General features: G+C 39.8%; 4 protein-coding genes across 10 annotated transcripts in view; 1 reads left to right on the forward strand and 3 right to left on the reverse strand.

Annotated features, from left to right (window-relative positions):
• LOC124305014 (ensconsin) overlaps positions 1–18,326 on the reverse strand; it is a 77,633-nt gene extending 59,307 nt beyond the window's left edge. The window contains exon 1 of one of the 7 annotated variants that reach the window (XM_046763941.1): positions 18,184–18,326. In XM_046763941.1, the coding sequence (XP_046619897.1) occupies positions 18,184–18,229 (46 nt within the window). In that variant the 5' untranslated portion in view covers positions 18,230–18,326. Of the gene's footprint in view, positions 1–4,137; positions 4,220–13,481; positions 14,358–18,183 lie in introns of those variants that run through there. The other 6 variants (XM_046763950.1, XM_046763944.1, XM_046763943.1 and 3 more) reach the window with 6 other exon arrangements.
• Positions 18,327–19,136: 810 nt separating this feature from the next.
• Positions 19,137–23,447, forward strand: LOC124305024 (acetyl-CoA acetyltransferase, cytosolic). The gene is made up of 8 exons (XM_046763970.1): positions 19,137–19,411; positions 20,366–20,487; positions 20,762–20,874; positions 21,098–21,297; positions 21,476–21,705; positions 21,843–22,031; positions 22,174–22,336; positions 22,478–23,447. The coding sequence occupies exons 1-8, from the start codon at positions 19,363–19,365 to the stop codon at positions 22,594–22,596; spliced, it is 1,185 nt and encodes a 394-aa protein (XP_046619926.1). The 5' UTR covers positions 19,137–19,362; the 3' UTR covers positions 22,597–23,447.
• Positions 23,059–27,615, reverse strand: LOC124305027 (U7 snRNA-associated Sm-like protein LSm10). Its single transcript, XM_046763974.1, has 3 exons — positions 27,467–27,615; positions 27,263–27,380; positions 23,059–23,774 (listed from the first exon to the last, which is right to left on the reverse strand). The coding sequence occupies exons 1-3, from the start codon at positions 27,613–27,615 to the stop codon at positions 23,592–23,594; spliced, it is 450 nt and encodes a 149-aa protein (XP_046619930.1). The 3' UTR covers positions 23,059–23,591.
• Positions 23,974–26,962, reverse strand: LOC124305022 (5'-nucleotidase domain-containing protein 1). The gene is made up of 2 exons (XM_046763968.1): positions 25,574–26,962; positions 23,974–25,118 (listed from the first exon to the last, which is right to left on the reverse strand). The coding sequence occupies exons 1-2, from the start codon at positions 26,582–26,584 to the stop codon at positions 24,453–24,455; spliced, it is 1,677 nt and encodes a 558-aa protein (XP_046619924.1). The 5' UTR covers positions 26,585–26,962; the 3' UTR covers positions 23,974–24,452.
• Positions 27,616–27,775: the final 160 nt, after the last annotated feature.

The following is a 27,775-nucleotide window of genomic DNA, read 5'->3' on the forward strand; positions in this document are numbered from 1 at the left end:
CTTCTTCAAATTTCTTCACTTATCAACAGTTCTTCGTCTAATTTTACGTCAAATTTTTTTTTACCCTAGTCAGGTTGCGTGTCACGGACGGAGGACTTATCGGGTCAGCGCAGCCCGGGCCTCCACTACAATCGGTAATTCCCCATTCCGCATGATCGCGCGTCATCCCCGCCCGATTATCGATTCCTCGCTACTCCGACTTCCGTCTCTCGACAATCGACTGTCGACCATCGATTCCCCGTTACCGACCTTCGATTCCGTGTTATCGATCGCTCCGTCAGGTAACTGTCGCATCGACCGAGTCGGCTAGTTTCATAACTCGCCGCAACGCAACGCCGCCAAACGGTCGGCGTAACCTTCACTGAAACCCCGGTCGATTTGAACTTTTATACTTGTAAGGAATTTTTTTTTTTTTCCATTTTGATTTGCGTTCTTCAACTTCAAAACTTTGTTCGTATGCTCGGTATACGGATGACGTGATAATATCAAGCGACATGATTTTATTCTTGCATTAATTATATGCAGATAGAAATGTCACGACGCGATTTCGATTATAGACACGATAGAGGTGGGGAAAAAAAAAACATTACGACTATGTTATAAAAACATGAAATGAAGTTCAAAGAAACTTTCATAATTTTATAAAATATTTTTACGCTCTTAGACGTGTTTATATCCGGTTGCTTGTAGACCCAACGATTTTTTATTTTTTAACGCGTTTGTGTTCACACTGCAGTTCTCGCGATGAGAAATTTTGTTTACTGAACAATGTATAAGCGACCTCGTAACGATTGAAATTAAACGCGTTGCCGTGTGAAAAATTGAAACTTGGCCCGATATTCGATTTTTTTTTTTTTTTTTATATATGAATTACGTAATAACAATATCATTAAAACGATAACCGTGATAGAGAGTCGTTTCGCTTACTTCTTGCCTTCTGAGAATAAAAACGTACATCCTGGTGCGATATTTTAGCATAGTGAAATTTTTACAACACCAATTTACTTATCAGTTGATATGTAGTCAGTATTTAAGACCCACAGAATCCCTGATTAGACGTTGATGATGTAACGCAGCTTCACATAAAACGAGCAGTAACATTGTAGCGAATAAATTTCTTTATAATTAATTTATCCTATCATACCCAAATCATTCGAATGGATTAGCAAAACGACTTCACAACGACAACGAGACTGTGCTTGAAACGAACCAAAAAGAAAAAAAATCCACTAATCACACCACAACAACCCTCCCAAAGTTTTCCCTACCGAGTTCAAGGTTCTCTACGCACCCCCATCGTAAAATTAAACAAGGTTAATCTCTTCAGGGAGTACAAAGTGTTCAGGGACTGTTATGCGAGGTCAGTAACGGTACGCCAGCCCCGTTTAAACAGGAATTATCATTTTTCATTTGAATCTAACGTAACAGCTGACCAAGAAGACAACGGAAACCAGAAAACATTACTGAGAACATTTTTTTTCCCATCATTTCTGTTCATCACTTCAACGGGGTTGCTTAATTTTTGTATTTGTAGTACGTATGAGTACCAAGTAAAAAAGAGTGCAGAGAATCTCCATTCCAAGTAGCTCTACGTATATCCAAATGGCATTTGCGTTGCCAATAAATCAATTTCCAAGCGATGCCTGAACAACAACAGCAACAACAACAACAGCAACAACAACAGGGCGTTTTAGCTGCCTGTCTACAATATGCTAGACGCTGAACCGAAAGTGCAGAGAACTGACGGTGAGTAAATTTAGCACTTGAAATTACACGAATGATTAGAGATCCTGACCAAGCCTATTTTAGTTCCTTCATTAGCAATGCCTCCTTCTCCTTCTCCAACTGTTTTTTTTTCTTCTCGTCTCTGTTATTCTACACATAGAAATGCGAAAAAGACAACGACGATACTTATAACCGCGTGAATAATAAACTTGTTCAGCAGTTTGTCGACTACAGCTTCCCTCTTTTTCCAATACAAAACAGCACAATTCTGGGTCAGAATAATGGACTTGTCCAAAGCGGGTATAACACTACTAAGGCCACCGTTGAGTAGCATAGCTTCAGGCGATTCTCTTTCGAGTTCGATACAAGCTCGTCTCCTGTGCTGTTGCAGCCATAACTCATACCGAGGGTGGTGTGACAAGCTTACATGCTTATACCAAATTAGTATATCGGAATAGGGAATTAGGCATCGAAGACTGGTAGCAGCACCACCGTAGACGACTCATAGGTCGCTGTCGACAATCGATAAAGTAAAAGTACCACCTAGTTGTAATCCTTGATTGAGTCTGACAGAGTGGGATGGTTCGTACAGTTCCAACGATCGGCTTTTTCATACCCTTTGTCCGTTCCGACTTACGCATTCTTCACATCCAAACTGAACACTGATATAAGAATTATGAACAGATTGATATGGATGGAAAAACTGTGGCAATGTCAGCGTTAAATGAAAAATAAGCAGAATATCATGTATTAGACAATATAATGGAATAGGTACAATTAAAAGGTTGTAACTCTGTCCGTGTATGACTTTCGATTGCCGTTGGAACCATATTCCTCAATCATCGAATCATCATCATCATCCATGTATATTTTCAACTTTTCATACCTAGCAGGGAAATAATTAATGAAATCACTCAGCACAGCAGCAAATTCAAAGATAATGTTTTTAAATTTAACTTGTAAAATCGATCGATCATAGCGAAAAGCATATGTAGCACATATATATCTAATCGACTTTCGCTGCTGCTTTTTTTTTTTTTCTTTTTCTTACACGAGTAGCTAAGAGTAACCGGCGAGAGAACGAGTGGCTCGCAACGTCGAGGTATCAGAGAAAGGTAAATCAAGGAAGAGAAAGAAAGAGAGAAAAAAAGAGAGAGAGAGAGCGAGAGAGAGAATTGACCTTGGTCAAAGTCGCGTGCCACGGAATTCCCGACCAGTGAAGAGACCTGCGCACGTGCCCGGAATATTTCCGGTGTAATTCTATCGTTTTTTATTTTTCTTTATTGTCCTGTTCTTCTTCCACACACTCAATCATTCTCTCCGTCTCTATCTCTTCGTCTGTTACGTTTCTTTTTCCTTCTTCTCTCCCGTATCAACATCATCTCTTATCCAAGTCAAAGTCTGACACGTTTAATCGTCGTCGTCGCCTCTCTCTCTCTCTCTCTCTCTCTATCGCATAGAAAGTTCATTTTCAAATTTTGATTTATCGTTATTTCGGAAGCACCGACGCGACGCTTTAGCGTTATACACCCCGAGTCGAGATGAACCCTGGTGTATGTATGTTTGCGTCACAACCCGACAAGTGGAATTACATTAAAATATACATGCAAATGCGATTAAACGGCAATTTGCACAGTGCCGTTAATAGGGCTTCGTCGACACGTAGAGGCACCGCAACCCACCTCCTATTCGTTTTTCACATCGTCGATAACACATTACACATACCCAACCACCCACCTACATAAAACGATTTACACAACCCAACATCACCGCAAAACCGTCACGCGTTGCTGCTACTGCAATCAAACAGTAACGACAACAACGTCATTGGACAGTCATTGATCAACCGTTAGGATAATCGTTCCAATGTGTATCTTCACTTATAAACTTGTATTGTTCAACATCTACGCTAAATTTACGCAACTGCCAATTTTTCTTATTTATATATGCATGTATCGTCTTGTGCCAAAACTACAAAAATAGCGTGAAAACAAAAAAAAAAAAAAAACAAATATGAAATTCATCATATCACTCTCAAAATCATATGTGCTAAGTGACCGTTTTTTGTGTACACCGAGTAAAAGCGGCAACAGATTATGCTTGCGCGTGAAGGATCCGATAAATACTGCCATCATAATCGAAATTCAGAAGATGAATTAAATTTGAAAGAACCACATGTAATGAATATGCACGTTTGAATTGGCTCAAAAAGCTGCATGGTACGACAGAAAATAAATTTAAAAAAAAAAAAAATAAAAATATTGCATAGTGGGAAGCTGTGATGATCATGATCATGATGAAGAAGGAGAAGAAGGAGAAGGAGAATAAGAAGAAGAAGCAATATCAGAAGCCTAAATCAGCAGCCTTGCCTTTGTATAGCCCTTACAGAACACCTTCGAAAGGATTACGAACCTCTAGTATCTCGGACGATGGTTGTCACAGGCCAATCCGAGGAATCTAACCTTTTGCAACACCACATAATATTTATCGTATCCACGTAAATACTACGTATATACTGTATGTAGTATACTTCAAACGTATCGTATGATCACACCGCACCAGCACCGCCGCCGCGCCTAGGTCAGGGGTCAGAGGGTTGCGATTAAAGGGGGTACAACCGGGACAAGCAGTTAGGTATAAAATGACGTGAGGCAGCTAACGGACTTAATAATGCAATATAGCAGAGCAAGACAAGCACCGTCTCTGACGGTGAGACGGTATTAATCTATACTTTGTACATACGTTGAAAAGAGGATGAAGATGAGGACGAGGATGAGGATAAGAAGGACGCGATGCAGCAGCTGGAATATGTGCGAATGATGAGAAGATGAAGTAGACTTTAGAAGAAAACGGATTATGTATAAGAAAGAAGAAAAAAATGAAATAGAAATTGGAAACTAATGTGGGGGGTGGGCGGTGGGGTAGGAAAAAAACCGCGACTAAGCAGCGATGGTGTAAATAACGTGAAGGGTGAAAATTACATGTCGACGATAACTCGGTGGTGTGTAGTGACAGTAATACTACGGTTTGCTTAAACTGTTATTATCACGCGGAGAAACACTAACGAGAGCCAAGAACGAGACGCAGGATGAGGGCGAGCAGGATTGACTCGCGACCAGGATTGCCGATGGCCGGCTTCCTCCCGTAGAGGGCGAGAGGACGGACAAAGTGTCGGAGGGCGCAGCGGTAGTTGCCCTCGCTACCACCGAACATGGCGTCCCCTATATCCAGTATGGCGCCACCCGGTTTTGGTCGATAAGCCCGCACCGTTGCTACCACGGCAACTATAATTCACCAAACACAGTCTGCGCTCACTGTCATTCGCTTACACATGTAACACGTGTACGTCGGTGTGCGTAGAAATTTTCGTAGATACACAGAGAAGAAGTCCTACACCCTACGAATTCATGGGGTGGTAACAAAAGGAGGAGGTATACTTGAGGACTCGGTGACTTTTACGACTCTTCGTGTCTCTTCGAGGTGCGGCATTCGACACCCTGTGCAGACGACGACGAAATGATACATCGTCGGTAATTAGTGAGGAATTGGTTGGCGGTACACGTGATGATAATTGTGTATCATAAAGTAAACGGTAGCGTTATCACAGTTGTTGAGAAAATGAAACGAGACTACTAAACCCAAATGACCATTACCAATTTATGATAGTTGGTACTTTTATCTAATTGCGGATAAAGATTACGGTTAAGGGATTTATTCTCTCGCAAAATTTCTTATTTTTTTACAATTGCAGATTCGAAATTGAGGTATAATAGAATCAAGATTTTTACCATCGATACAATAACGGTGTCTTATTTTTCTGAAGAATCAGAGACCAGAACTACTGTGAACTCAGACTGTAATTCGAACCCGGAACATTACAAGGATGGAATTTATTGTGTCCAAATGAAAAGAGTAAAAAATAATGGTAGATTGTTGTTTGCCTTATACTTACAGCTATGTAACCAACGGCTGTTGATGAATAAACGGAAATGAGTTTGATAAAGCGTGCAGAACCCTCTCTCACAAGCACCCTATACTTACGGATAATTGTTGGAAATGAAAATGGACCCGAAACATCAAAACCATGGGTGGGCCGTACATTCGCGAGGCGAGCAAATAAAAAGTGAACCAACTAAATAAGATAGGTTTTTTTTCGCGGATTATACGGTCGATCGTTGCAGAAGAACACGCGTTCTGGCCAAGAGGATCCGCAGCACGCGAGGAACGATGATCCCAACACGGTACGGACTCTCCCCTGGATTGCGGGTTTCTAAACATAGATTCTTTTCTCTCTTTCACGAAGTAACGTCGCCTCGTCAGTCGTCTAGCTGACGCTCTGCGGCCACATCGACGGCAATGACGGAATGAAAGTGAACCGAGAAAAATGAACAATCTAAATTAGAATTTGAAGGAAAAAATTAAATACGTCGGCGCAACGCGGAGGCGCCACCTTCATTGCCAACGTCGATTTAGACGTCGCGTAGCTTCTTGACCTTATACTATTTTAGACACCCGTACGACCCCCATCCATTATACTTATCCCCATTCGAATACACACGTGCCATGCATCAAGGTAGGCACGCTCTTCGACTGACTCGCACACCCCGACCTAGACCTAGATCGAAATTTTTATTAATGAACGTGGATGTTTTACGAAGGGATCAACATTTGATAGAACAATTATCTAGTGCTGGACACAAGAGGAACCTAACGGACTTGGTCTCGTCTTGATCTTGTCTTGATTTTCGCTGTTTGACAAAGACAAGATCATAATAGAAAAATTCAAAAAGATACCAAGATTAGCCCGAAGTAGTCTCGACAAGAGTCTTGCCAAAATTAGTCAATATTTAAAGGAAAACTAACGAATAAAGTCAGTCGTTTCAATGTCCTGAAATTTTATAAACATCTCAAGGTTGAAAATGCTTTGCAATCAAAAAACTTTTTATTTTAAATACACATATAAAGTTTTTTTTCCTCGTCCACTACAATGAGGATTTTTCCAGAAACAACTGTTGCATCGTTTCGAAGATTCAAAATTTAATCGAAAGCCAAGGAATCATCTACCAAGACCAAGACCAAGACCAAGACTGCAAAATGTCATATCTCGTCTTCACCTCCAATACAACAGTTATCGTAGTTCTGGCTATTCATCGATTGTCATGGACGAACGAAGTGTTACATGCAGTCAAAAAGATGGATACAAGTGTGTAACATCAATTCTTCGTCGAAGCAACACGTACCCAAGGCCTTTGATTTTATTTTTGCAAAATCGGTAACCTGAAAATCAGTGATCGATCACGCCGAGAACATGAGCCTCGAGGAATGTAGCCGCATGCAGAACTCCTGACGACGACGACGAGTTATTAACATAATGAGAATTCGCATAACCGTTGCGAAAACGCGGTGCGGTGTCTTTCTTATGGTAATGAACCACCACGCAATACACTATACACTCCGTTGGGCGTGTCCCTTGTATTCCTGTGCTCAGTTCACGAAGAGGCAAACTCGCCATTGCCTCCACCTTCGCTACATATTCGATTCCTCATGAAATTCATTTCCCCCAAGGTTTTATCGATGCCTCTCTACCACTTCTACACTTTCCTACAGTTTAAAGCCAGAGTTTGGAAAGGAAGGTAATCATTGTTCACTTGATCACGACTATATTTCCGAACGAATGTCGATGAGTATTGAAAGAAAGAAGAAGAAGACAAGTACAATACCAATCCTGTTCACAATTACAGGTTACAAAAACGACGTTTCTTACCATTCCAAACCATTTCGAGCCTCACCAACAACTACTGATCATAATCCCTTGCCGTAGTGACCTCCTCTATACCCATAAGAATAAAAGAAGAAGTTTTCAAATGAGGTGGAGAAAAACCAGAGTGCTTTACACTGCGCCCAACACCTTCAAACGAGGAAATCTCTAGTGCACGTTGTAATTTGTAAAAGGATGATGAACGTTTAATCATGAGGCGATGGAGTGTCTCCATCTGTATATTAGAAATTCCGATCTCCTCCTCATAGCACTGCAACGTAATAGGCTAGAGCGTATAATTTCTGGTTACCCACCACGTGGTTTAGAACGTCTGTAGTCACCGTCGTTGTCACTCGTCCGCGATCAGCTGTTCAGAACCAAGCTGGCGCGCACGCGCGAGCCTTTTACAGCACCCATCGCAAAGCGACGTGAAAGTGGGCGTACGTATGCATAGAGACAAATACCAATACACACACAGAGACTCTGTATAGGTTTTACGAGAAATTGATTTTCCCCATTCGCCACGTGGCCCCGCGTCTCGACCACCACCTCCACTAGATTCCAAGCAGACGAAACCTTACATCAGCAAAGAATCGTTTGCCTACTGCTGCTTTAACGGCATGTGGATACAAAATTCACCTGCGCATATTACTACATGTATATATGTAGGTACACACACGATCGTTAAATCCGGATGTTATAATAGGGAGAAAAACACGGATCAAATGACACCGAAAATCCTCTCCTGCTGCTCTAGTTTGTCCCCCCTCATCAGAGTATAATTTGGACAGTTCTGGTATAGCCGATATGTGACATAATACGTACATCGGAGTTGACGGTAAAGGTTTGGAAAGAAATTTTGTCAAGGAATTATCCGCCTTGACATATATATTCTAGAGAAATGATAGAAGGAAAACAATTCGTCACAGTTCATACTTCGATGCGTAATTTTTTGTTTTAATAAAGTTCCTACGATTCCTAGTTCCATGAAACATATAGTTTTGTCATGGTCCAAGTTTCATACAGAATAGTTTCAAAGAAATCCAATAAACTGTCGAATTTTTAAGTGAACTCCAGCCTTGACGGTAAAAAATTCATTCATATGTACACATCAATTTTCATTGGGGTCAATTTCACGCCCAGTATTCACAGTACCAAATTCCACGACAATACCAAGGAGTCCATTCATTTTCATGACAACCATGAACATCCTCTAACTGATATCTGTATTAGATATTAGAAACAAACATAGATAACGTGGGTGATGAGGAGAAGGTCTATAAACTGCACAGGTGTTTTCCAGCTACCGAAATAACCATAGAATATATATTATACACAGACTATACACACCGAGGTAGGTATGTTATCGATCCCTGCGCGTTTTTCGAAGGCCCACAACTTACAATACTCTAGAAGTATAATAATCGATGTTTTACTCTGCAGAAATAACGACGAACAAATTACCCACACTCTCTAATCACTCTCTGTCTCTCTCTCTCTCTATTGTTCTCCGCAGGATTCTTTCTTTATCGTGTACAAATCCTTGTACATCGTGTAATTTCGTTCAAGCATATAATAATCAGGCATTAAAATGTCTTTTGCAAGGTACTTTAGCCGCCGAAAAGTACTTAACGTGTAACATATAGCGACTGTATAATAATAGCACTCCCTGAAGCCGGTTTTTTCCAACAACTCACACAGACTACCTACACAACAACACCACCGCCACATTCTCATTCTCATTCTATTGTTTACACTGTGACTAACCTAACCGGAAATTGCCGAAACGCAGCATTACACAAAACTATACCGTAATGCATTCCGCTGGTGAATTTTGTCCCTGGGACGAGGATGTCACGGGATAAAGTCATAACAAGGCTCTACTCTTGCGGTGTGAATAAAATCAAAGTTTTTCCTCAAACTGCCCCAAAAATTCCGAGATCCTGGTTTTTATTATAAAGAAATAAACGCATCATCGGCTTAAAAACGGACATGGAATCTTATAAAGCTTCCAAATCATAGCGAATGAGGATTACTGTAATCTCCTTACGGACTACTGTGTATCCTGATGATGATTATAATCGAAAGACGGATTGATTATTGGTCACAGTTTTCGAGACCAGAAGCATTTTGAAAGGCTAACGGTATCTTAATCTCTATACGGAAATTGTGATGGGATGTATAAATGCATGGATACGAAGAAAAGCGATCCCGATTCTTCGAGGATGAGGCGATGCTGCCTGTTTCCGCTGTTGCCGCTAATGGTGATTAAGTCTAGCAATCCGTTAAACGAAAGAACGGTGATTGCTTTAAATTAATCCAAAGCTGTAAGAAGGTTGCAATTAATCCGGTAATTGGCCACTTAGTTCATTAAATCGAGCTAAGATAATTAACGGCTTTGCGATGCGCTCCGAGAACCCCTCGACCGACGATGAGTCCGTCTGACTGAATGACCGACTAGTTGCCCGAAGCATCGTCTTCTCATCTCGCTTGCTCATATTATCTTGTTACGTCGAACCATACGATACTTATTATAGTCTTCGGTATGCAGTGAGAGGAAACTGCAGCCGCCGAGAAGCGAAGAATTCGGGCTAAGACTGTAAGCTTGAAAAACGGCGTTATGTAGGTACTCGACAGGGGTGCCTTCCAGTTTCTAGAATATGATGCAGATTTAGAACACAACCGTCGTGATTCGCGGACCCAAGAACGCGAGGAACGCGATTTTGCCTCACGAAACACTTCCTCCCCCTAACGAGTAATGGCAGCTAGCCAATTCTGCGCGAAACCAGATCCGAGCAAAACCTCGAGATCAAGATTCCAAATACCTAACCACGCAATGGAATAGAGTAGAAAGTAGAGAAAGAAACCACTCGTCACTGAAAACTGATTTGTTGTTGCTGTAGTTGGGCCAATTTTCTTAAACACTTGTAAAATCGAAACAATATCGAAAGGACACCACAAGTGTGTTTCGCTTTTCGTGTCAGACCCCCGAAGACTTCGTTCAATAACTTCGCCTGTAGCGCACGGATAATACTTTCAACACCAATACTATGAAAGTCGGTTTTGAACACTCCCAATTTGGTCAAATATAGAAACCGACGATAACGTGGATAAATATGTACATATTGTGTAGGTATGTGTGTGAAATTCCAAGCTTAAGCGAAAATATGTTCTTCCAACATTCGGTACTGGGGAAAAAAACCCAAGTTTGTTTCAACAATGTTTACTTCGGTGAAGTATGATCAACATTGCTACTAGGTACAAAGTATAACGACCTCTCTCTCAACTGTCCATGGATGACGTAACTATACTATATAGCTAAGAATCTATTCCATCGACGATGAGAAGAATTTAACGATTTTGTTTTACGATTTTAATACGGACTAAAAAGACGTAAAAGGATCCGGCATTAAAAAAGTTTCGCTTGAAGTATGCACGTTACAACCAAGAAAAATCGCAATTTGCGCTCAAGTAATAATAAAGTTGCACATTAGGTATACATGCCAGTCATATATGTATGATAAGCGTTCATGCTCCAGGTACACGAGCAGCAGAGTGGGAAATATGTGTACTAGAAAATACTTGTCGGCTTTAAGCGAAGATGAGACACTTAGAGAGCAGATCCGCCTTTCTTACATAACGAAATTTCTGATTGTCAAGTGTTTTGAATGTTGGGATTTCTAATACAGTCGGTGCGCGTTGCAAGTGTGCCGTGATATCTAATCTACCTGACTCAACGGGTACGACATTATCATTTATCAACCTCTCTACATACCTACACTACCAAGCACAACCCAAAGCCAGCAGCCGCCGACTACAAGATCGATATCCATCCACCTTTCTGGCAGCGCGAGTCTGGGAGTTTTAGGATATGAATTCGGAGTAAATACTTCGAACAACATTACGAGGATAACGATAAGCTGGATGGACGAAAGTCGGTAACAAGTCATGATAGCCGCGGCGTATCCATTCATTAGGAATTATGTATACGCCATGGTGACTGACTAGGTAATTATGTGATGACCGCATTTCACAATAGGGAAACAGGATGAGAATCAAGGTGATTCGTGCAGACGAGGTCGGTCACGTTTAGATGCCTCTACGGTTATACAAACTTCGGAAAAGTCTGAATAACTAAGTGGGTTTATTCGGAATGGTCAAGTCAGAGAGTATGGTTGAATATGATAACGTAACTGACCCGTCAACAGCAACCATCTCAAGGTACAACTGCTGCATGCTGCAACTTTCAAACAACTGGGTCAAGTGCTGCGCGCAACGTTACAGAAGAGTTTCCTGTATTCGCTCATCATCAATTAGTGTGGCATTCGACGATGATAAGAACTCGATGCAGCTACTTAGATACATTAAAACTTCGTCAAATTGACCTTTTAGATAGATGAACTGGGTCTAATCGTGTTCAAGAAATACGGTCTCAAGTCACGGAATGCGATTTGCGATTATCGAAATGCGCTCGATTTCCACTTGCGTAACGGTCCTTGGGAATGAGGTTGAACTTAGTAGTAACGTTATTGCGAACAATGCATGTTCGCAACTTTATGATCGTCCGAAAATTGGATAAACCATAATAAACAAAACATCCCTGATAACTTGAAAAGTCGACTTCTCGAAAATTGTTCTAAAATTGCGCAATAATGAACTTTTTTCTGATTCACGTTTCATTGCTTCAACTTTACTAACTTCAACCTCGTCCATGCGATATGTTTTAATTGAATTGAATACATTTATAGAAGCACTCTTTTAACGTCTCGGAGTGAGAATTCACTCTAATCCAGTGAACTGCGCAACTCCAAATCAACTGAAATTTTCACTCCGAGCATTTGGAGTGAAAAAGTTCACTCTTAAAGGGTGAATATTGACTACGTCATGCAAATCGCGCAGTTTTCACTCAAAGGAAATTTAGAGAGCAGCGAGATTCATTCTCTGCAACAATAACTCAAAGTGCGTTAAATTCTCGCCAAACTCTTAAATCCACCTCACGTGTAACAATGTATTATATTGAGACACCTCGTTATAGACATCCCAGTTATTTTTGATCCAATAAAAAGGCGCGCCGTAATGATGAACTTTGTTGCGCAGCAGCAGCAGCAGCGAGGATGAGAATAATTGATTCATCATCATCGACATACGTGTGTGTTTTCTTTTATTCGAACATCAAGTATGTGACACGTGCATGACCCGAGTAACCCACAGCAGCAAATGCGAATTAAGGAGTGAGTAATGAGTCCACATCATGTATACTTGAGGCTAAAACTGCACCATATAAGGTGACGAACACGAGCTCAGCTGGCTGATATGTCAGGGGTAAAAAGCAGAAACGAGAGAGAGAGAGAGAGAGAAAAAAAACACAATTAAAAAAAGTACAACCACACAAACTTCTCTCTGCACTGTCAGTAACACGTAGGCACAATCGTCTGCCTGCGAGCCAGCACGCTCGCTCCTATTCCTCAATGAACGTTAACGAGGATGACGATCAAATTTTAGCTCCAATTCCACATCGCATATAATATCCTACCCACGCAGCGGATGATAACACAAGCAAGTATTTGGAGAAAAATAAATGATATACATACATATGTATGTGTATATATACAATTTGCGTGGGCGTACGTAAAGGTGTAGATATTCTCGAAATTTTTGAACACGTTCCAACTATCTCCCGGTAACGAATACTTCCCAATAATGCGTTTCACCTGTTACTTTTCCCCAATTTAACACCGAACCACGTGATAACGTTAACGTATGATTGCTTATTTCACATTTCGTTAGATTAAATATCTTCATCCCACGCAGACGGGGGGAATTTTTTCATCGGATCAATACGTTTAGGAATAATAATATTAATCAAAAAGTTCGCGAATCGATTCCATCCGAGTAAACAAAGTTTAACCGCAATTTAAAATCATGATTCCCTGTTCAACGACTCTGAGGGTGCAGACTGACTGATACCATCGAGGGAGAAAATTCGCAGAGGACGTACCTAAATCAGGGTGGCTGTACTCCGAGTGCATCGCTAAGACCATTCAAACCTCGTCCTGAAGTTCCTTTTTCTGATCCAACGCGAACAACGGCACTTCCCAATGATAAGTGATCACCCTGTCACAGTCTAACACAACCTTTGTGATTGCAGTGCGCAATCGCGAGTAGGATAAAAAACGAACTATACGTGTATACAAATATATATGTATATTCGTCGATAAATTTGTCTGCCAACTTTGTTCCCAACCACGCGGAATTTGAATTGAATAAAGAAGAAGACAAAACGCGAATGTTAAATTGTCCGTAGCACCAAACCACGATCACCACAAAAGTGTGCAACAGGGTAACACTTTATAAGGATAAATTCCGAGCTCAGCCCCGATGAAGTGTTTTCTATTATCAGCAACTTGACCGATGAATGAACAGTGACGCAACGGTTCCAACGGAGTTATAAGTTCATTTGAAAATGATGTATTATTATTCCGATGACATTCATTCTACGAATCACTTCTCTCAAACACCAAGCTCGATGGATGCAGTCAACGGATGGATAGGGTATCGCAAGTTTAATATTTGAACGGTACTTTACACGCATACACACACCGACGATTTCAAAAGTCACAAATAAAACTTGTGAGGTACACTTCAAGGGTGTTCACAGCAACTCAGCGTTGAACCTCCGCAACGACGATGATGATGAGTCGTTAAAAAACACCATGTCAAGTTCCATTTCGATCCAAAATATAATTCAACTCAAATTACTGATTTACAAAAAAGAAGGATCGTCGCCACAAGGGACTTGCAAAGCACGTGCGATGGTATCAGAATTTCACTTGTTCGCGCAGATCGTTAAAACAACTTTGGTTTGCTCCCGTGTGCCTCTCTCTCTCTCTCTCTCTCTCTATCACGGTTCGTCGCAGACGGAATGACCGGGACGTCAATGTGCTCTGCCGTCTACGACGGACGTTCTTGGAGTGGGTCGCGCATAGCTGGTAAACCGAAGCAGCCAGCATCGTCGTCTGGGTGCCTGGCTTGAATCACACCCCACCCCAGATAAAGTGGCGATGCCATGTCGGCGAGGAAGGAATGACGGGGTGCACAGACGTTTTAGAACCGTCGCGACGCCCGACGTCGGGGATGCGACGAGGATACCGCGCGTGCCTTTTGCTGTCCTCTCTCTTTATCGGACCATCGAGGATGACGGGCAAGGCGTTCCGATTCGTCAACGTTCGTTCGTTTGACGGACAACGGAGAACCGTTCTCGAGTGCTTCTCGTCATCGACAAATGCGTTTCATTTTATTTCAAAACGTTTGCCAGAGCTTGTGCGGAAAGGTTTTTGACGTCGTTCATTCATTTTCTTCTCCTTCTTCTTTCTCTGAACAATCTTTATTTTTACCAACGATGAGACGAGCTCCTGGTATAAAAGAAGAGGAACCGTCACGAATATCTTTGGACGCATAAATTTCAAGCTAGCTATACCTGATCACGATCACAAAACACACATCCACTTCTGTGTTATTTGTAATCTTCGCCGTTGAGTTTGGAACAATGATAATGACAATGATAATGATAATAATAATAATAATAATAGTGATATTATACTGTAATTAAGAGACAAAGAAGTGATCGTCCGGATCACAAGCTAATTCATTCCGAGTTTAGACTGTCGAGAGAAAACCTATTGCTTGAAAACATATATAGAATAACACTGTTAAAAGATGTTCAATTTATAGCCAGACCACCCAGAATCGGAACCACGTGCTTTGAAGAGACCGATCCAGAGCCTTTTCGAAACTCTTTGTGAGACTACGAATGCGGTTTTTTGGTAAACGATACGATGAAGAACCATATGGACATTTCTTACTTCTCGAGTAATTAATAGTTCATTACTGCATCATCCGAGCTGTGCCTATTTTTATAAAGAAGAAAATCGATCACAACACACAGTAGCGATGTAATTACTTTCTTGAAGATACGATCGTAATTGACCTATCTAACCACTTTCGCTCGATTTAACCGACGTACTTTACACATCGACCGACGTCAAGAATGTGTCTAATTTTCAAGTAAATAGTCCGAAAAAAATTCAATTACCTATCCTATTCTGTGTCGAAGATTTGATTTGAATCATCTGCGACTGCAGTCATGTAATAAATACTTCATACATTGTCATCTCAACGCAAAATGACAACGTAGCGTCAATAATTAATTCACTTTGTAGAAGCTGTTATAAAAAAAAAAACCGAACGGTAACTATCAAATGTAGAATGGTAAGTTAGTAAGTGAGTTATTTCGACACTTACATCGCAAGAATGAAAAAGATGTTTTCAATTTTCAAAAAGTGGTAACAAAAATTTTTGCTATTGCACGACTAACCAATAATAATTAAGAGCTCATAGCAACGTTACAATCTCAAGACTCTGTGTAGTGAATACATAAAAAATCCCATTTTAGCGAGTTAATAATTCTTTACTGCACACCTTAAAATCTTAGCAATAATCTAGATTCATTATCTGTAAGGTGATATAGATTGAAGTATTTAGCGTTAGAATTTGAGAATTCCAGCAAACCGATAAATTTCAGATATTGGTGGCAAGCGACGTGCTTTCTTATACCCTACGATAATCAATTTTAAACTAATTATACTACTATAGATATGATGAAGTAACGTCATTGAAAAATAAACTCAAGTCACTTTTGAGATGCATACAAATTCAAAGCGAGTAATCATAGAGGTTGAAGATATCTCGAGAAAATATCTTGATGACTCAACTATGCTATACTGCATTTGACCTGTCTTTTGATGTAAAATCGCATCGCTGTCAGTATCCATTACCCGCTGCTTCTGATAGTTAGACACGGTCAAGGTAAGAGCAGTTGTCATAAGGAATCGGGTCAACCTCTGCTTAGGATTTAGATCGGTAATCTCTAATTGCGCGGAAAAAAAATTCCCACCTGATCATCACAGAAATTTTTCAATGCTCCAACTGTGAATAGAAAAAAATAAAAAAATTACTCAATCAAACCAACAACTATACAACATTTTTCAGAAGCAAAATTAGCAACCAGTCGTTCTTTGATTATATGAATCACAACCTCTGTACTAATTTGTCGGATCCGACCAGGTAAAGCCTAAAATAATCTAAATCTAAGCTATAGCTTACGAAATTCTACGATAACTGGTTATACTATAAGAATATTTAGCTATGAGAGGTAACGCTGCATGAATCCAGATGTTTAAGTGATTATTAAATACTTTCAACAGATTCTTCAAGTTCTTTATTTCGAAGCTAGTTCTGGTTCGATATTACAATGCTGGTAAAAAGGTAACTCTTCGCAGCAACATCAATGAATTACACAAACCACCTGATAAAATCAACCGTACTTTGGTTCGTATGAGGAAGAATTTTTACCACTTTCATTTGCTGGAAGCCTGTGTAATATTTTTCTATGGTCAATAAAAATTTACTTTCTTTGGACCCTGTTTCATAAAAGATGACAAACATTAGTAATGATGCTAACAAGGTGACCTTCGCTGCTTAGATATCATTACCATTCCACTAATTTTTTGTCATATGAGTTTATAAAATATTCGCCGCATATACCAAGGTCATCTGAAAATTCTTCTACTGTTGTAAAACAAAATTGGATACAGCCATTTTTTACAGTTTCACTTTTAAATGGTAAACAAAATGTTTAGAGCAGCAATTTGTCAAAAGAACTAGCGCTTTTGAATTATTCATATCGGTCGAAGGAAAAAGGTACAAAAGGTAAATAAGAAATATTTGTCAACAAACCAGACTGTCACAGTTAGTCAAGGTGCGAACGAGAGTAAATTTTTTCTTAAATTGGTGCAGATCTCTTAGAAAACTGGTCTAATTGAAAACTTGATGTACATATTGCACAGTCTGAAATTGAAATAAAGTTTTAGGGTGTGTCGGGTAATTGCAGCAAAGAAAACTGACTTGCTAGTCACTTCGCCTGATACAGCGAAACTCAACGGATAACCGGACTTGCGAGTAAACCAGCAATGAAATAATTACCGAGATACTATTCTAGTCAATCCATCTGACAGGTGAGTATGAGTCGATTATCACAACGACAACGGCAAGGCTGTTGTCACATGACCCTAATGACTAATGAGGATCACTAGCTTGCCATTAAACCGAGTACACCGAAAAACGCGAAACGAAACTGAAAGCATCGCTACGCTTGGTGGAGGGTTACCACTGACCACAGCACCGAACGCATGTGAATACGCACAGATGATTCCAGATTGTGAAACTGCGTGCAGGTAACAAGACAATTGTCTAATCTGTCAATAGAATTCGAAGACAAATAGAGGTGAATTTCGGTGTCAGGAGTCGTCGACGGTCTGCCAATAACCCGGTTAGTCGTCGACGACACGCTCCGGGTTCGCCGGGGAGTCTCGGACCACGGGAGAGCCGGGGTCGATCACGGAGACGGGAAAAGTACGATATTCGCCGGGTCATCGCGAGGATTAACCGCGATCATCGGGATTCGCGGTTCGGCTCGGCCCGTTCGCCGTCGATCGTTCCCTGGTAGCAGGCACAGATCTTTTAATTGCGGCCGTTTGACTTGCGGACGGAACGTGCAACGCGCGGACAACACGCCCGCCGCACTCTCGGGCCCGTCGGGGAGCATCCCGATGTTGGCAATTATCTCTACGTTTAATAAATACCTCGTTTTTCTGCGAGCCCCGAAATCTCCTCCTTGTTGTCGGCCATCTTAGCACCAGTCACTGACCACAATGCACTATGGGTAAAAACAAACGCCAACTTCTCGCAGTGGCGGCCACTCACGGCGGCGGATGATAGACTGGATAGACTCCCGTCTGACCGTCGATCGCGATACGTAGAGCGCCTGTGGCGCCACCTGACGTATTGTTACGGAACTGATAGATCAAGAAACGTGACGTCATCCAGGGCTGTGTCAATGCCCGCCGGGGCCCTTCGACAGCACTTGGGAATTACATATTGTTGAAACGTTACTCAAGTCAAGATTCTCACCAAAAGGATTGAAAATTGTGAACTGATTCGATCATAAGAAATGTTCTGATATTATAATATACATAACTATATTAGTATATTATGAAATTTTCTTTCATCAGATACTCGGATTGTGCGTTTATTATTCCAACTTTTGGAAAGGAGAGGTTTGGATGAAGCTGCTGATTGGCTGATTTTTCAAGACTGATCAATCAGATGAATCTTTGAGTTCTTTCATTTTCAAAATGTGGCAGATAAAACACACCACAAAGTGTTCGGACCGTTTTCGTGGGCAATTCATCGTTATTATTATTATTATTATTATTGTTATTATAATTATTATTATTATTATTATGAACTTGCGCTGCCACTGGTCGCCTTGTACTAAAATATAGTAATACTGGATGCGCACCGCGTAGAAAAGGCGTGTTGCCGGTCTATCCCCACTACCACGTATATCCCCACGCAAAGGTTGAACAAAGATAGAAATGTACTTCCCATTGGTAAAAGAAAGATGGAGCCATCCCAGCTCTATCTCCTTCGTACCCAATCAATAATGAGTATCTGAGAAAGACAGAATCCTCCCAATTTTCTATCTTTCTCGGCGGCACTCTTTCTGGCCAGCGTTCCAGTATTACTATATTTCAGTATCGACCTAGCGCTGGCTGTTGTTGCCGGCTGTTGAATTCCAGAATACTTTACCCCACGGACTTACTTTCACTTACTTTACCCCAAGCCGCCATCGACGTTGGTAGACCGTCGAACGGAAAGTTTGTAGCAGTTTCAGTCCGCGAGTTTGAACCGCGTTTTACGGAGGATTCCAGCATCGCAAATTCCATTTTTTGTTTATACAATCGAACTGAGGCCTCATCATGAGCGAACGGGAAGTTGTGATCGTCTCAGCAGTGAGAACGCCGATAGGTAATAATTTACAATTCACGGTTAATCATCAACGGCCGGGTTTAAATTCAGTATTTGAATAAATTTCAATGTCAATTTTCGGTTTTTTTTTAACCAAACGATGTTACATCCTTTTGTACGCGTGAATTAAACATCTCGCGCTAACGCTATGCGCACACACGAATTCCATGTCACATCTTCTATATTGGACCTAATTTCAGATCCCGTTAATACCCTACTCATCCTAATACGACTTCTAAGTTTCAAAACGCGTTTCTAACTTCACGTCACACCGACCCCGTTGGCTGAAGTATATACTGCAAGTCAGCGCCATTGCTATATGACTTAAACATGACTTATATTCTGCCATTTTTCACTTAATTTACTCGTCGTGTATAAGTACAATTTTAACAATGTACATATACTCTGTCCAGTAAGAGCTGATAACAATGGGTCGATGATAGAGAAATAACGCAACAGTGAGCACATAGCGCGAAAACTAGGAAATGACAATACGTTTTTTATATGCAAACAAATTATATTTACTTCGTTATATGACATATAATATTGTTCAATTGCAGAGATAATGAATTTAAAAAAATACCTAATTCCAGAAATTCGAGCTGCAAATTTTGAAACTCAAGAAGTATATATAATTTTTATTTGTTACATTTAGCATTCTATTCAGCTCCGGATGTTCCCATACTTTTTTTTTAACGAAGCTAAAATAATGTACGAAGACGATTTATCATTTTTTTTTTAAATTTACATTTAAAATAATGTAATTTATAAAAAAAAAATTGAATAAATTCAACATCAGTATTTGAATATGTATGTCAAGCAATAGAGGTAGGCTTGCCGAGTAAAAGGCACTTGATTAATCAAAAACTCATCAATGTGGCATTAGATTATGTGAATGTCCATATATGTTAATCATTTATCTCTAGTCTTATAAATATGTTTATAAATTCAAAGGAGCGTTTGGTGGATCTTTGTCTACATTAAAAGCATCGGATTTGGGAAGCATTGTAATCAAGGAGAGCTTGAAAAGAGCTAATTTGCAACCAGATGATGTTTCTGAAGTAATAATGGGACAGGTATATGTGTATATATGTATCTACTAATAAATTATATAATATAATTAATAATCAACATCACTATAAATTTCCACATGAAGAACAAATAGATTGTAAGTAGCATTTTTTTTCATTGTGTCTTACTTTTCAAACTAAGTTTTAACGTTATAAAATGCAAAAAGTGTGGTTTATTAAAGACATGAAATGTTAATCATTGTTTGGAATTACTTGAAACACCCTTGAATTTCAGCTTATATTTATTTATTTACTTATGTATACACGATTTTTTTTGCAGGCATTAACAGCAGCACAGGGTCAGAATCCAGCGAGGCAAGCAGCAATAAAGGCAGGCCTGCCTGTATCAGTGCCCGCATATGTAGTCAATATGCTGTGTGGCTCTGGACTTAAGTAAGTTCAGTTGACCTGAAGTTCATTTCAGTCACAACAAAAGTGTTTGAATAGTAATGTGACAAATAGACAGATTATGAAGAAGTAAAATAGAATCTGTAACGCTGCTCTCCTTTGAACAGCAACTACAAATTTTGTGACTCCAAAAACTTTGCTAAAAATAGCAAAAAAGATTTACTGGATACTGCGTGCTTTTTTCATTTCTATCTTTTTTCATCTTCAGAGCTGTGACAAATGGATATCTCTCCATCAAAGCTGGTGAAAATGAAGTTGTAGTAGCAGGCGGACAGGAATCCATGAGTCAAACTCCACACGCAATTAACTTGAGGAATGCTGTGAAAATGGGAAACACTGAAATGATAGATACTATGATACACGACGGGCTGACTGATGCGTTTAGCAACATTCACATGGGAGTCACAGGTGCTTTAAGAGATATCAGAAAAGTTGCTTGAGAGCTGGAAAGAATTTTTCTGCTGTACCCTTGATTTGCCAGATAATATTCTCTGATGTGCTTGATTATAAAATATAAACATACGTTCTGTATGTGTGAAAACACTTGGTAATGTAAACACTAAAAAATTGTTTATCTTTCCACCAGCTGAGAATATGGCAAAGAAGTATAAAGTCACCAGACAGGAACAGGATGAGTATGCAGCGAAATCACATCAGAAAACGGAGGCTGCGGTAGAATGTAAACGTTTTGATGCTGAAATTGTGTCCGTTACAGTACCTACAAAAAAAGAGTCAGTTGTTGTTTCTAAAGACGAATGTCCCAGAGCTGGACTGACTGCAAAGGATCTTACAAAATTGAATCCAGTTTTCCTCAAGGTATCAAAACACGCAAACGACGGTTGTGAATCATAGATAGAATTGCTCATTCAACTCTCGAAGTCAATCTTCTATTCGTGTAACTCCTTTTTCTCAACTACACCTTCATTCATTGACGAACTTTCCATGCTTCCCAGGAAAACGGTACGGTGACACCTGGGAATGCTTGTGGAATAAACGATGGCGCAGCGGCGGTAGTTTTAATGTCAGCAAAAGCAGCTGAGAACAAAGGACTCCAGGCACTGGCCAGAATAGTAGCAGTTGCCCAAACTGGAGTAGAGCCAACCCTGATGGGAAGTGGACCTATTTCGGCTATCGAGCTGGTGGTTTGTATTTCATGTTCGCTTTCTGAGATCATTGAAGAGTATCATTAGTTTTTCTTTTTTGTCAAATGCTTCGCAAATTTTATTGATCGGAAGAAGGTCAGAATATTACCGAGTAAGTGATGAAGTTTTGTATTTTTTACAGTTGGAAAAAGCCAAGTGGTCTTCAGAAGACGTAGATGTGTTTGAAGTGAACGAGGCCTTTGCTGCTCAGGCCCTCGCCTGTGTCAGGACACTTGGACTGAGTAGAGTAAAAATAAATATGAATGGGGGAGCTATCGCACTTGGCCATCCGATTGGCGCTTCTGGTATGCAAATAGTTTAATTATGTAATTTTATATACCCTAATGTGATGCTTTGCTATTATAACATTTTGTATTTTCTTATTTTTGTAAAAGTGGTCACAGTTTTTTTCAACTACTTTAACTCACCTATATGAATTGTTGCAGGAGCACGAATTCTAGTTACTTTGCTACACGCGCTGGAACACTCTGAATGCCAAAAGGGGGTTGCCTCTCTGTGCATAGGTGGTGGAATGGGTATTGCCATTGCTGTAGAACGATTATAATCTTCAATATCATTAAAACTACTGATATCCTAAATCAAATATGTCACAGTACTACTATCACTGTGCAAAATTCACTTACCTTAACTAGAAAGTTGGAAATAAATATCCTAATTATGGGATATATACCATATATATAGTCGTACAAAATTTAATCAATTATTCTAAATAAGAAAAAATTATCATATTGTTTATTCGTAGACATAATTTCATCGTATGATTGTGCTTCGAAAAAGTATCATATTCGTAATATGTTGGAAATTTATACTTTTAGTCCAGGTTTTTTTTTTACACGATGTTTACTATTTCATGAATATTTTTATTTACATTTCTACAGCATGAGACGCATATAATAATATGCAATCTGAGAATATTTTTCGTATATTTCATCGCCCTACACATTTTCGGGCAGAAAAAGGGATAGCTAGTAACAATATTAGATGTTATAATATTTTTTTTTTTTTCTCAATCGTCCAAAATGACAAGATAGTTAATTTCAGTATATTTTGAAAGTTTTATTTCTTTCCATGTTAAGTTTACCCTTCTCATAGTAGAAACTAATGACAGGTATTTCCATTTCAGTATTTAATGTTGTTTTTTTATGAAGTTAGTTGAGATTTGTTTACTCTTGAATATACAATACGCATTTAATTCTGAGAATTATATTGTATTATATTCATACTATACTGAAAGTTGTATTAAAATGGTAGAATATTTTACATGTTTTCAGTGTGTTATACAAATAATAGAATTTTCGTCACATCAAAAACAAGGTAACAAAAGAAAAATCTAAGTCTTCAGTTAGTAAAAATATGTATTTGCCATGCATTTATAATAAAATCGTCAAAACTTTATTCCCTGTGCTGCTCATAAAATCCCTAAACCAATCTCAAGCTGTACATCTGTCGTGCAATCTCGACCAGCAGGAGCAAAATAACTATCATTGTTATTATTGGTAATCTTTAGAAATTGATCGATTAATGTCACAATTGCGGCATTTAATTTTGTCCTGATTCTTTTGGTACACCATCATTTTGCAAAATTTCTTGCGCAGCTAATAGATCCTCCCGTTGTTTCTGCTGTGCTCTCTTGACTTTCCATGTTCGGTTGGTGCTTTGCACTTCTGTCGGTCTTGCCCGCAGCTTTCTCAGCTGCTCCTCGATAGCAGGGATTATCCGTATCTTTAAAATTAATTTCGAATAACTTTTCAATTATCTGTCCAATAAGAATTTGCAGTGTATGTGCTAATCTCAATGTTTCCATGCCAAATTTGATTATATTGTATGAAACAAGGATCAGGAAGGGTTGTGCATAGATTTTTAAAACGAAAATATAATTTTTTATTGTTTCGATCAACAATGCATCAAAGGCAAATACTCGTCACTATATAAATAAATATTTTATTTATGTACAAGTGTTGCATTACACAACCACGATCTTCAACTTGCTTAAACTGACTTATTTTTATTCATTTATTTCTATACATTAGTACGTAAGTTGTAGGTCTCATGTAATTTATATGTAAGCTGTTGTTAAAATTATGCGCAGTGTTTCTTCATAATTATTATTATTAATGTTTTTTAGGTTGTTTTATTAGAAAAGAAAAATTTCAAATAATTCCAATTCATTGAGCATCAGTTGTCACAGTTTTAAAATCTTGATTCTTTAATGCTGTTCATCAGTCTGGCAGTGATATTTTTTTTAACCAGCAACAATTGTTTCCGGGCCATATTTTAGTGTAAATTCGAATATTTATTATTGTTTGTGTAAATTGAATAAAAGCTTTAAAAAGAAGAAAAAAACAACACAATCTCCGTAAAAATATAAGCTGTCACAGATTGCTTATAACGTCAAGCTCATCAAAGCGTAACAACGCTCTTTGGCTTTCCAGGATAATACCCGCTTAGTTTTCTGTCCACTTCAAGACCGAAGCTCTTCATTGGAGTGTCTAGAGAATTATTAACGATAAATTCAACCGATGGTACACATATCTTAGAGTAATTATTTATCACATGACTCCAGAGCGAAGGTGAAACCTTGTTCTTGCTCTCTATGCGAAAGTACGATCCCCAAACTTTAGAGTTTAAAATCTGTTCGTCAGAATGAGACAAACTGTGATCCTGCATCCCTTCTGCAAGCTGTTCCTCAACAACTGCAACCGTATCGCAAAGCGCGTGACATTTCGGTGTGTAGATATCTTGTATCAGGTTGTCTCCGACGTAGAGACAAGAAGGTGAAGTCTTTCCCGTTAGGCTGACGAAAAATTCTTTCAGATCCTTCCAGTTTCCTTGACTATATATACTCCCCCTCTTCAATTCGGATGCGGTCGCAATTTCGCCTTCCAAGTAACCATCCAGCTTGAGGAACGGACGAGAACCAGTGAAGAAGCCCGGCTTCTTAGCGTAACAGACTACAATATCGAATAATGAATTCCAGTCCTTTCCCAGAGCATAAGAGGCAGTAAATTCGGCAAAGTCAGCATTCGAGCCAGTAATAAGATACGTCACTCTGGTCTGCTTGAGATCCTAAATGGAAAAAATGTTCAATAATAAAGTGGGACAAATGCAATGAGCCAAGACACTCCACAAGATGAGAAGTATCTTTAAAATAATTTTGGATTTCTGTAAACCTAAACTAATTAATCCGATGAAGATTTGGAACCATCAATTTTTTACCTATGACAAAAACTATACGCTTGAGTAGGACTTAGTGGTGATAAGAAAGTTAATCATAATTTGGTATTTCGATGAATCACTCGTGTGCCTATGCTTTCTATTATGACTCATTTTTAAATATGGTACGGAATTCCAGAAGCTTTCTAATTTCAATATAATGTCTTTGGTTAAAACATATTTTCCGTCAAGTTGTTATTTACATCCTATGTTAGTTATCATTTCAAAAATGACTTATGAGACTCGTAAGATAAAAATTTTCTCAAAACAGTTCGTTATCAGTAAATTAGAGAAAATTGAAGGCAAACCTTTAGCCACGAAATAAGTTTCGGACTGGATCTATGAAGATATTTATCCGGGTTTCCCTTCAGGGAAGGAAAATATCTTCCGTCATCCTTGGCAAAATTTTCTCGATCGAACATGTCGATCAATCCGTCAAGGACGTCGGGCCACACAGTATATTCGCCGGGAGGACTATTTCCGCCGTTATTTTCATCTATTGTGTCGATGGTCTTGGCGAATACAAGGGAAGCTGGCATGTCAAAGTAGTCCAAAAGCGTTCGCATCTGTTCCGACAGCGGGCCATTCCAGGTGACAAGGAGGTCGGAGGTAAAAGCATCGGTGACATTCCACCGCCGATCGGGGTATACAACGTCTAGCTCTTCTTCGGAGAGTATTTTTGTCCCGTGACTTGCGCGTAGAATGGTTCCAGTGGGTGAAAAGCGGAGCACATTTCCCCTGGCAAAGTCGAGGACCAGGCCCTTCTGCATGAAGTCGTAATCTTGGAGAGCGAGCGGTTTGTACAGATACTTTGGATCGTAGCCACGTTTTTCGACGAGAAATTTTGACAAGCACTCGTACTCAAGGGTAACCATATTGGTGACATTGTAGCGAAGGAGGGTGTTGTCCAGGTCGAAGCCGACGCAATCGTAGTCGGAAAATCTGAAGACTCCCATTATTTTTGACGCTTTTGTTGAATGAAGTCTCTTTGCATTTACGTTGGCAATCGGAGCGTGACAGCCTGCATTTATCCTCGTTTTTCTTGTTGTTGTTGTTGCTGTCGGCGCAGTTGTTATTAGCGTTGACAAGCGAGGGAATAAAATTCCAACCGGAACGGCGAGGGCAGAACTACGTGGCGTGGTTGGACGGGAACTCATCGGCGAAAGCGGCGGCAATGAGTTTCCCCCTCTCCAGCTGCTCCATGAATTTGACAGCTGGCTGTATCGTCTGCTACACGGATTGACGATGACGCGGTTAACCTCGATTATTCGGTTGAATTCACTCGCGATAAAGAGGCAGTTTTTCGCACTCGATGTCATTGCCGCAGAATGGTTTTCACGAAGGAATATTCAGCATCCGTGAAACTCAACTGCTGCGAATAAAATGACCGGCGGATTGCGCGAATCCTAAAGTGGCTCAAGGCTGCATACATCAGAGTGCGAGAACTTGAGAACGCGAGGTTATTAATAGGTAGTTTTTTGCAGGGTCGCGGTATCGCCGAGCTATCAACGCGTTTCGCACCTTTGGACAGCTGACAAGATCTTTTCTCTTGTTTTCCTTCTCTCGAGCATGTACGACATGTACGACACACATGCGTATAAACACACCTCTGACACTGGCCTCTACGCGTATCAGTGACATAATGTCACCGACGCGCTCTGTGCGACACAGTCATGTAACAGTCGTGCCGACGTTACATATTAACCATAAATAATACAACTCGAGATACGATACGACGTCGCCACGCAGCATCGATTGGTCGTAGCCCTAAGCGGGAAATTAAAAATTACAGAACGTATGGATCCTCTATAATCGCACTCGTCGTTAACACGGGAGTCTGAATCAGAAGATTTTGCTCAACATTCGCATTGAAAGAATCCTATTAATAATAATAACAACGTTCAGAACTATCAAACCTCACGTGTAAAGTGTATTTGATGACTTCCGTTGCGGTTAAATAATTGCAGATGGTTTTCAAGTATTTGCATTACACTCACCTGCGGCGGGATATGGACGTAGCGTATATTGCGAGCATGTACGAAGAAGATATCGTAGTTGAAAGAGTCACCCCTCGGATCAACGAAAGTGCATTCTTTCATCACAATGTTCATGTAGCTGCAATAACATAAATCAAAAATGAGGTGACACTTGTTGCTCTCTACCCTCTCGTGAATGAGTTCGATATTTCGTTTCACACTAACCCGTCGACTTGATCAACGAACCCAGTGATACAGGCTTCATTTCGAAAATCTACGGTCGTTTTCTGTCCCTCGACAGCCTTCAACAAAATCGCTAAATTGTTGTGAAAATAGTATCGCTCTTGTTTAGAGATACGCTTGTTGGCGGCCATGTTTCGACAACAAAATGGCTGCAGCTTTACGGCAGCGATTGCAGCGATGTTCGAAATTGACTTGAATTCTAGTATCACGACGCGAAATTTGAAATGGACAGCCCCGAAGTTCGGAATTGGAACGATTTCGCAGACAAAAATGAACAAATCTTAATTAATT

The sequence above is a fragment of the Neodiprion virginianus genome, chromosome 5 (genome assembly GCF_021901495.1).
Source record: "Neodiprion virginianus isolate iyNeoVirg1 chromosome 5, iyNeoVirg1.1, whole genome shotgun sequence".
In the NCBI taxonomy this organism is placed as follows: Eukaryota; Metazoa; Arthropoda; class Insecta; order Hymenoptera; family Diprionidae; genus Neodiprion; species Neodiprion virginianus.

Coding starts and splice junctions, on each gene's coding strand:
- LOC124305024 (XM_046763970.1), top strand. CDS start 19,363: ATGAGCGAACGGGAAGTTGTGATCGTCTCAGCAGTGAGAACGCCGATA. Junction 21,298..21,475: donor CATTCACATGGGAGTCACAG/GTGCTTTAAGAG, acceptor TCTTTCCACCAG/CTGAGAATATGGCAAAGAAG. Junction 21,706..21,842: donor TGAATCCAGTTTTCCTCAAG/GTATCAAAACAC, acceptor CATGCTTCCCAG/GAAAACGGTACGGTGACACC.
- LOC124305022 (XM_046763968.1), bottom strand. CDS start 26,584: ATGACATCGAGTGCGAAAAACTGCCTCTTTATCGCGAGTGAATTCAAC. Junction 25,119..25,573: donor AACTTATTTCGTGGCTAAAG/GTTTGCCTTCAA, acceptor TTTTCCATTTAG/GATCTCAAGCAGACCAGAGT.
- LOC124305027 (XM_046763974.1), bottom strand. CDS start 27,615: ATGGCCGCCAACAAGCGTATCTCTAAACAAGAGCGATACTATTTTCAC. Junction 27,381..27,466: donor TTCGTTGATCAAGTCGACGG/GTTAGTGTGAAA, acceptor ATGTTATTGCAG/CTACATGAACATTGTGATGA. Junction 23,775..27,262: donor ACGTCCATATCCCGCCGCAG/GTGAGTGTAATG, acceptor TTAATTTTAAAG/ATACGGATAATCCCTGCTAT.